Below are 10,000 nucleotides of genomic sequence, written 5' to 3' on the forward strand. Positions count from 1 at the left end.
GAGAGAGAGAGAGAGAGAGAGAGAGAGATAGAGAGATAGCGAGAGTGTGAGAGAGCGAGAGAGAGAGAGAAGGGCGAGCAACGGCATAGAAGAAAAATAGATAAATAAAGAAAGAAAGAGCAGAATGAAAGAAAGAAAGAGAAAGAAAGACCGCAAGAGATCGACACACTCTATAGTCTATCTAACCTTTGCGATATCTATATGCGAGATCGATCTGCGATAGTAGAAGAGAGAGATCTATCATACGCCCACTTCTCTCTCGAGAAACTATCGAGAGATGTCTTCCGCTAGAGAGAGATATAAAAAAGATAGACATTTTTTAGAGATAGAGAGAAGAAATAGATCTCTTTTGTGATCTAGCGATCTCGAGATAGCTCTACGTTTTTTTCTAAGAGCGAGAGATCTAGATAGAGCGTGTGTGTGAGAGAGAGAGAGAGAGAGAGAGAGAGAGAGAGAGAGAGAGAGAGCGAGCATGTGTGTGAGAGAGAGAGAGAGCGTGTGTGTGTGAGAGAGAGAGAGAGAGAGAGCGAGCGTGTGTGTGTGAGAGAGAGAGAGAGAGCGAGTGTGTGTGTGTGAGAGAGAGAGAGAGAGAGAGAGAGCGCGAGAGAGAGAGTGTGCGTGTGAGAGAGAGAGAGAGCGCGAGAGAGAGAGAGAGCGCGAGAGAGAGAGAGAGCGTGTGTGTGTGTGTGAGAGAGGGAGAGAGAGGAGACAAGAGAGAGAGAGAGAGAGCGTGTGTGTGTGTGTGTGAGAGAGAGAGATAGGGAGTAGAGAGAGAGAGAGCTTGTTGTTGTGTGAGAGAGAGAGAGAGAAGAGAAGGAGAGCGTGTGTGTGTGGTGATAGAGAGAGAGAGATAGATAGTATAGATATAGGAGAGAGCGTGTTTTTTTTTTTTTTGTTATATATATTATCGAATATCTCTATAGATCTCTTTGTTTTGTTTTTTATAGATAGATATAGGATATATAGAGAGATAGATACTAGAGAGAGCTGTTGTGTGTGTGTTAGAGGAGAGCGAAAAGAGAGAGAGAGAGAGAGAGAGAGCGAGCGTGTGTGTGTGTGTGTGAGAGAAGAGATAGAGGAGATAAGATATAGAGAGAGCGTGTGTGTGTTTGTGAGAGTATATATAGAGTAGGAGAGAGAGAGAGAGATAGAGCGTGTGTGGTGTGTGTGAGAGAGAGAGGGAGAGAGATATAGAGAGAGCTTGTTGTGTGTGTGAGAGAGGAGAGATAGAGAGAGAAAGAGAGAGGCGTGTTTTTTTGGTGTGTGATAGAGAGATAGAAAGAGATATAAGAGAGAGAATAGAGAGAGCGTGTGTTGTTTTGTGTGAGAGAGAGAGATCTATAGAGTATATATATAGATCTGTGTGTGGTGTGAGAGGACGATAGAGAGAGAGGAGATAGAGAGCGTCGTTGTGTTGTTGTGTGTGATATAGAGATAGGCTATATATATAATATAGATAGATAATAGAAGCGTGTGGTGTGTGTTGAGATAGTATGATAGAGATATATAGAATATTATAGCTATTATGTATATATCTTTTGTTTTTTTTTTTTAAAAGCTGGATATATATCTCTATATCTATATCTTGTGTTTTTTTTTTTTCTCGAGCTTACATATCAATCTATATATATATATATATCTCTAATCTTTTTTGTTTTTTTTATATATATCTATCTATATACTCTTTTTTTTTTTTTTAATTATCTATATCTCGCGCGCGCGACGACGCCCGCGGCCGCGCGCGTGTGTGTGTGTGTGCCGCGGCTGCGCTCGCGCGCGCGCGTGTTTTGTTTGCTGTGTGTTCTCAGCGCGCTCAGCCCTCTCTCTCTCTCGCGATCGCTCCGCGTTTTTTTTTTTTCTCTCGCGCTCTCTCTTCATCTCTCTCTTTTTTTTTTTTTCGCTCTCTCTCTCGCTCTCTCCTCTCTCGCTCTCTCTCATTCTTCCTCTACTCTACTTTTTTTTGTTTTTTTTCTTCTCTCTCTCTCTGCTCTCTCGTCTTCTCTTAAAAGGTTGTTTTTTTCTACGCTCTCTTCTCTTCTGTCTCTCTTCTCTCCTCTCTCTCTGCTTTCTATCTCTCTCTCTCGCGCGATCCTGAATCTGTGTTGTTTGTGAGAGACAGAGGTAGGAACAACAGTACAGTTGGAAATGATAGTATTAACATATAATGACTTGTGTACACTGATTTGTGTGTTGAAGATAACAGTGAAGTCCTGTAACAATACAAACAGAAACAAACGAGCAATGCGCCCAACACTACACACACCTCAGGTTCGTCCTTCCAGTCGACGTTGAGATCTCCCTTGAATCCCTCCAACATGAGGCCGAGACCTCTCCTCCCACGCTGCGTAGACGCCTCCACGATCTCTTTTCTGCTTTTCTCTCCTTTTCTGCCCTAGACGCAAACTTTTTTCAAAATTTCAAAATCACAAACTTTACTTTTCAACACACACACTTTCTTTTCTGCTCTCTTTTTCTGCCCTGACCAAACTTTCCCAAACCCTCACCTTCTTTAAATCCCATTTTAGCCTAGAAACAAGAGACCAGGCTTATTATAAATCTGTTGTGTGACTTAAAAATTAGATAGATAAATGAATAATTAAACAAACGATGCTGTGTGTATTACCATAAGCTTCTGGGACACGCTGTTGTACATGGAGAATTTGGTGTCGCTCTGAGAAGCTTCGCTGCTTGAGGCATTCTGGGATGCTGACGGTTTGGAGAAACTGGGTCTCTGATCTTCAGCATCACTGAGAGACTCGCTCTGACTGGAATCTGCAATTAAACAAGCTTCTATTAAAGCGGCGGTAGGCAACAAGGAGCACACACGCTGATGTTGGCTGGGGTCTTTGAGACTTTGCATTGAGAGAGAGAGAGAGAGAGAGAGAGAGAGAGTGCAAGAGAGCAAGAGAGAGCACACACTGATGCTGGGGTCTTTGAGACTTTGCACTGAGAGAGAGAGAGAGAGAGAGAGAGAGAGAGAGAGAGAGAGAGAGAGAGAAGGAGAAGGAGCGCGCTGATGCTGGGGTCTTTGAGACTTTTCATTGAGAGAGAGAGAGAGAGACAGAGAGAGAGAGAGAGAGAGAGAGAGAGAGAGAGAGAGAGAGAGAATCTGGCTGATGTTGGTGTCCTTTGAGACTGTTGTGAAGAGAGAGCGAGAGAGAGCCGAGAGAGAGACGAGCGAGAGCGACGAGAGAGCAGAGAGACAGGAGCACGCTGTACCTCTGCTGGTGTCTTTGAGACTTTTCATTCATCGAGCGAGAGTAGGAGAGCAAGTAGAGAGAGAGAGAGAGAGAGAGAGAGAGAGAAAAGAAGAGAGCACTCTGATGCTGGGGTCTTTGAGACTTTGCATTGAGAGGGAGAGAGAGAGAGAGCAAGAGAGAAAAGAAGAGAGCACACACTGATGCTGGGGTCTTTGAAACTCTTCGTTGAGAGAGAGAGAGAGAGAGAGAGAGAGAGAGAGAGAGAGAGAGAGAGAGAGAGAGAGAGAGAGAGAGAGAGAGAGAGAGAGAGAGAGAGAGAGAGAGAGTGTTAAGGTGTCTGGCTACCGATCAGAAGGCCCCTGAGCAAGGCCCTTAACCCTGAATTGCTCAGTTGTATGAAATTAGATATAATCTAAGTCTCTTTGTATAAGAGTGCATGCTGAAGGAAGGAGCTTGTTCCTTTATACAGAAAAGATTTAACAGCACTCACTATATGACTCTGTAGTTAAATAACCATGAAGTTAAAGTCTCCAAAAAACCTCTATGCAACACAGATGTAGACGAAAATAAAAATCAGAGCAAACTACTCCTGAGAGCAGAAGTTTCACCTGTTCACATTCATGCTTAATCACCGTTCTTTTCCCACCATGACGCTGAATCTAACCATTATCTGATCATCCCTTGCGAGCAAATTAAGTCGCGTTCTTTTACTTTCTAACTGTGAGTAATTCACGGATGTGTGATGAACGTTGTACTAAACATGTCTGCATGGTCTCAGCTGGATCTGGTGTCTTTGTGTACATGGTATCGATAGGTCCGTGTCTGGCGACAGGCCGCTTCATCGTAAAGACACGATCTTTCCTGAGGACAGATTTTAGACCCACCGTGGCTTGTGGTTCTCTGTGATGATTCATCATCTTCATCAGAGCTGGCCTCGTCTCTTTTGGCCTTCTTCCACTTCGGTGCCTCTTTTGCTGCATTGAGACTCCTCTTCTTCATGGCTGAAGGTGATCTCCTGTGAATCAGACAAGAGCTTCATTGCAATTCAAGTGCAGATTCTCATGACAAACGGCAAAGCAATCTCCGTACAGAATAATGAGTCAAACTGAAGAACTCTGTATACTTTATATATATCACAGGTTGCCAATTTTTCAATAAATCAGTATGTGAAATTCGCCAATTCACAGATCTCCATGAAGACATGGTGCGTGAAGGTTTCAGTGGAAGAACTCCGGTGTCCTGCACAGAGCTCTGACTCGGGATGGATCAACCCCAATAGGATGAACTGAACCGCCCGCCGTCTGCATCCCGAACCTCCTCGCACAACAGTGTGTGATCTCACTAACGATCTCAGACTGAAAGAGCACAAATTCCACACAGACTAACTGGAGCTTATTATAGGCGCATATTAGGAGCTAAACTAAATATAAACCCCATAGTTTGGGTAATGGGAATACCAACAAGCTCATCTAAGTGTAACGGCCAGATCCACACACGTCTGGTGCAGAAAAATCAAAAATAACATTTAGGAAATGTTAAAACAAAAACATTTTAACTAACAGAAAGAGCTAAAAATGCACTTGAATCAGCACAGCAACAAACCCCACTTTCACATTACAGCACAAAGATGTTTTACTCACTTTTTCAGTTAATAATGATCTTGAAGTTGGTTGAATTTTTCCCTGGCTAACTGAGATAAATCATGCCAGAGTCAAATAATCTCTGGATCTTTGAATTTTGGATCAGGAAAACAAAATTCTGTTTCTCCTTAGGATTCTGTTTCTCCTTATGATTCAGTGACTCCTTATGATTCAGTGACTCCTTATGATTCTGTTTCTCCTTATGATTCAGTGACTCCTTATGATTCAGTGACTCCTTATGATTCTGTTTCTCCTTATGATTCGGTCTCTCCTTATGAATCAGTGACTCCTTATGATTCAGTGACTCCTTATGATTCTGTTTCTCCTTATGATTCGGTCTCTCCTTATGAATCAGTGACTCCTTATGAATCAGTTTCTGTTTCCATTTCAACTGAAAGAGTAACAAACACAAAATCACCCTGTTTGTGTCCAGGTCTGTTTTTTCGAGAACATAATATGCAGTAACGATCTCTTACCTAATGCACATTTGATTAAAATGCAAATGATGAACTACTTCACCAACATAAACAAAGACTAGCATGCTAAGCTAAATGTCAGCAAAACTCCGTCTCGACGACGTTTTAACGCGTCATAAAGCACGACAGCGGCCGAAATAAACAACGCATTCGGTATATTTTCTCTACATCATACACAAGTGGAACAACTTTATGACAGTAACAACATTTTTACAACGTCAATGAGTCTACGTACTAAACCCGCGTTCAACTTTCATTAGGGGCCTTGACGTATCAGAGGCGCATGTTAGTGACGTTTTAGAGCGTCAAACAAATGCCTCAATAGCTTTTTCCATTTTAGAATAGAAGTAAAATAGAAATAAAATCACCTTTTCTTTTTACTTACACTTCATCGTTTCCTTGTGGGTCAGATTTTATTAATATCTATGTAACTCGTGTGCTTTTAATTACTACATTTTTACACATTATTACAGCAATGTTATTTTTCACCTTAAACCCAAAGCCTGCAAACATGAATAGCTCAGGGTTAGTTTAATAATGTGTAAACATGGGTGTGTGTGTGTGTGTGTGTGTGTGTGTGTGTGTGTGTTGGGGGGGGGGGGTGAGTGGGTGTGTTTGAGAGTGTGTGTGAGTGTGGATGTCTGAGAGAGAGAGTGTGGGTGTGTGTGTGAGAGAGACTGTGTATGGGTGTCTGTGAGAGTGTGTGAGAGAGAGACTGTGTGTGTGTGTGTGTGTGTGTGTGTGTGTGTGTGTGTGTGTGTGTGTGTGTGTGTGTGTGTGTGTGTGTGTGTCACCAGTATATTATACTGAGACAACAAAACAACAAAATCCCTCTTATTGACTGGAAGCTTGGACATAAATTAGTTAAAAATTTTATTTATTTATTGTAGATGTAACTTAAGATAAGATATTCCTTTATTCATCCCACAATGGGGAAATTTCTCTGTTAGAGCAGCAACAAAATATATAAAAAGAATAAAAGACATAATATAATATACTGTACATTCATTCTTCTTCTACTTCTCGGGTCACGGGGAGCCTGTGCCTATCTCAGGCGTCATCGGGCATCGAGAATATACTGTACAATATATACAAAAATGTTACACTGAAGACATATTGACATATAACTTAACATGAAAAAAAACACACATCGCTTATCTGATAGTTTGTTGATACTACTTTCTTTTAAAGCAGGTTTCTGTCTTCTTGGCAGTGTTTGGGAACAGGACATCTATTTGTGCAAAAAAGTGAAATTTCCAAATGTAATCTAAACAATGCAGATTTTCAAATCCTTTTAATTTGATTAAATACTTTGTGTTTTAAAGAGCACTCTGAGACTTCAAACCTCTTTTTATACGAAAGTTTTAATCTAGATATAAAATATATGGTCTGTTTTTATTTGTACAGAACCAAGACTTGTGTAGTCTGGAATCTCTTTGCTGAGAGAACATGTTACGGTAAATTCCAGAAATAGCATTAATACTTATTTCTGGACTTTATAATACACAGTTATTCAAGAAGGTCTTTCTCTAAAGCTCTTCCTGTTCCCTGGCGAGAGCAACTTTCTTCTCTTCCACTGTGCAAACTGTCTTCACTATCCAAGGCCGATATATTTCTTTCTTTTCCACCTGAAATTACAAATAAAAGTTGCAGACCACTAAGTGCAGGTCTGTGTCTCTGCTAAGCGTGGCGGTCTTACCTGGGCATTCTCTTTATTGAGCAGTAACAGAGGCCTGAATCACAGGTAGCAACCCTGAATTTTGGGGCTTCGGCTGTACATCTCCGTGTTAAGTTACACAAGTTAGTGATGTTGTCCCTGAAACAAGATTTGCTAAGCGTTTTAAAAATAGACACTGCAGAGATTTTTAAAACAGAACTCTGCGCTGGGTGACGATTTGTCGACGATTAGAGATGACCTACAATCAGTGAAAACACACTTGTCGAATGACAATTTGGAGTTTAAGGACCTTGAATCTCTTTATTCAAATAACAAATAACTAATAAACTCACTTTACCCCAATTTGTGATCCAAATAACTTCCACTCAGAGGCACATCTTTATAAAATAAGTGCAGCAGCTCTGTTGTGTTTAACAGTCTCTTATTATAACTGTTTATCACTGTTTATCATTATCACGGTTTATCATCACTGTTTATTATCATCACAGTTTATTATAACAGTTAATTATTATCACTGTTTATTATTATAACTGTTTATTATGATCGCAGTTTAAAACACAAACATCTCACTAGTCACTAGTAATAATCTTACCAAGAAAAGGAGCAATAAAGTGAAGAAATCTTACCGTTATCCATGTTCATGTTCACTGTTGTGTCTGAATAACAACGATGTGTTCACAAATGATTTCTACATTTATATAGATAATAATTACGCTAAAACTCTAAACAAGGTCTATCTTTGATGTGATAATCGTTGGGATTAAAAAACAAAACTGCTTAATTTGATAAGGAAATAAGCAAACAGGTTTTTTCTGAACATTTTAGAGAATTTGCTCCACTCCTTCTGGAACCTCTGACTCTGCCCTTTCTTCTTTACTTATGTGTGTAATCCTGAAAAAGTGGTCTGTTACATAAGGTGTTGCTTTATTTACTGACATACTGACATTTTTTCTGAAATATTTGTTGTGTTGGAAAAGTATTAAGGTAGTTTCTCTCACACACACACCCCATCTCACACACACTTCCACACACACACACACACACACACTCACACACACACACACACACACACACTCTCTCAACTACACTCTCTCACACACAAACACATGGTCGCTCTCACACACACACACACACACACACACACTCTCTCACACACACACACTCTCTCTCTTACACACAATGTCACACACACAAACACACTCTCTCTCTCACACACACACTATAATACAAATTATTATAATTTTTTTTTTAAAAAGTCAACAATTATCCAAAAAAACCTCTGTGAATAAATACATTTAACATTTGGATTTCATTTCTATGAGAGTGAACTGTGCAGCACTTCTACTCTTCTTGGTTTCATGTGAATAACGGTGTAGTTCAGGACCCATTATTTCTTATACCTCATTATGAAAGCATTCAGTTCACCTACAGCTTTACAAACACGATCATATTTGTGAAATTTTATTCTTACATGTGTTTTTATGTCCCATCATACAGCTTTGTGTCTCACCTGAAACCAGTCAGATGGATCTGAAACCGAGACCTGAGTTTTAACCAGGCAACAACAACAATGCAGTTAATGCAGATGAATAAACAAACAAATCAATCAATGAATTCAATTCAGTGTCAAACAGCTCGTGCAGTTCCAGATGAGTCCACTAGATGGAGACAGGACTCTGTTTACAACGTGTTGTGATACAATATGTAGACAACCGATACGTGTGTTTACTAAACATCTTTATCTAGATTTATTCTCTGTTTGCTGATATAATAAACTCTAGTCTTCTGGAAAGGCTTTCCAATGGATGTCGGAGTGTCACTGTGTCACTGTATTTGTGTTTGTTCAGCTACAAGAGAAATCAGACACGATGTTAAAGGCAGGGTCTCCGATTTTTTTTTTTTTTAGAAATGCTTCAGAAAATCACGAAAAACAAAACAAATGTGTAGCCAATGAGCAGAAAGGGGCGGGGCTTGTCAATATGCGGCGGAGAGAGTGTTCAGTGCGCATGTGTGACGTTAGCAGAAAGCGGGTTTAACAGTGACATGGAGGATAAAAACAAAGAAAGAAAGTGAAGAAAGACTTACGATAAGGACAAGAAGTAGGACGTGTTAATATAGGATCAGCTTTCCAGCGCTGGAGAGAACTGAAGGAGCAGGAAGTTGGCCACATATTCACAGGTTGGAGTTTCCCGAGTCAATAACTCCTGAGCCAAACGCTGTTACTACACAAATAACACCTCTTCTCTATCGTAGTAATGTAGAGAGGCAGCTATAACCGTGTTTTGTGTAGTAACAGCGTTTAGCTCAGGAGTTATTGACTCTGGAAACTCCAATCTGTGAATATGTGGCCGACTTTACTTAAGACGCCGAGGCGCTTTTTTCCTTCTCAATAGGTGAGTAACGTTGGTTTTGCTTTGTTACACAGAACTAATATATGCCTTTGTCCTTTACATGATTACGCTTGTGTGTCATTTTTGCTTGTTTGTTTATCTACAATCGTATTGTTCTTCCCTTCAGCTATGATAAAGACACGTTTCTTTCCATTAGTTGCCTGGGTTACGTATGTGTGGGCGGAGCTATCGATACAGGGGTGGGACCCGTTTGGGTTAGGGGCGTGTTTGTTTTGGTGATTTCAAATGTCAACATTGACTTTCAAAAATCGGAGACCCCACCTTTAAGTGAGGAAGTCTGGGTTGTGGGAAGGTTTGGGCAGGTGTTCAGTGGTGTTGAGTCAGAGTCAGGGCTCAGTGCAGGACACTCGAGTTCTTTTACCTTCACACACCATGTTCTCATGAAGCTCTGTGCTGTTTGACCCAGTAGCGGAGCTTGTAACTCCATTATTGCTGACTGTCTAAGCCTATTAGTGCACATTACATGTGGAGTAAAACAAATGAAATATGTATGAAGTAATAAAGTAATTAAATGATTTAGAATGAAACGTCTATGCGTGTATTTACGGTCCGTCGATAAGACACGAAGACGCCGTGAAATTTGAGTAAATGATTT

At 40.4% G+C, this 10,000-nt stretch overlaps 2 protein-coding genes across 3 annotated transcripts in view; both read right to left on the reverse strand.

Annotated features, from left to right (window-relative positions):
- Positions 1 to 4,215, reverse strand: part of cmtr1 (cap methyltransferase 1) — a 21,496-nt gene extending 17,281 nt beyond the window's left edge. The window contains exons 1-2 of the mRNA XM_047807330.1: positions 4,085 to 4,215; positions 2,624 to 2,772 (exon numbers count right to left, since the gene is read on the reverse strand). Of these exons, the coding sequence (XP_047663286.1) occupies positions 2,624 to 2,772; positions 4,085 to 4,199 (264 nt within the window). The 5' untranslated portion in view covers positions 4,200 to 4,215. The remainder of the gene's footprint in view (positions 1 to 2,623; positions 2,773 to 4,084) is intronic.
- Positions 1 to 10,000, reverse strand: part of LOC113650698 (ankyrin repeat and SAM domain-containing protein 1A-like) — a 66,459-nt gene that overhangs the window by 4,362 nt on the left and 52,097 nt on the right. The window contains exon 28 of one of the 2 annotated variants that reach the window (XM_047807321.1): positions 9,985 to 10,000. This exon is cut by the window's right edge and continues 1,716 nt beyond it. The exons of the other annotated variant lie outside the window; for it this stretch is intronic. The gene's annotated coding sequence lies outside the window, so the exon portion shown is untranslated. Of the gene's footprint in view, positions 1 to 9,984 lie in introns of those variants that run through there. 2 annotated transcript variants of the gene reach the window in all.

Source organism: Tachysurus fulvidraco, chromosome 23 (genome assembly GCF_022655615.1).
Source record: "Tachysurus fulvidraco isolate hzauxx_2018 chromosome 23, HZAU_PFXX_2.0, whole genome shotgun sequence".
In the NCBI taxonomy this organism is placed as follows: Eukaryota; Metazoa; Chordata; class Actinopteri; order Siluriformes; family Bagridae; genus Tachysurus; species Tachysurus fulvidraco.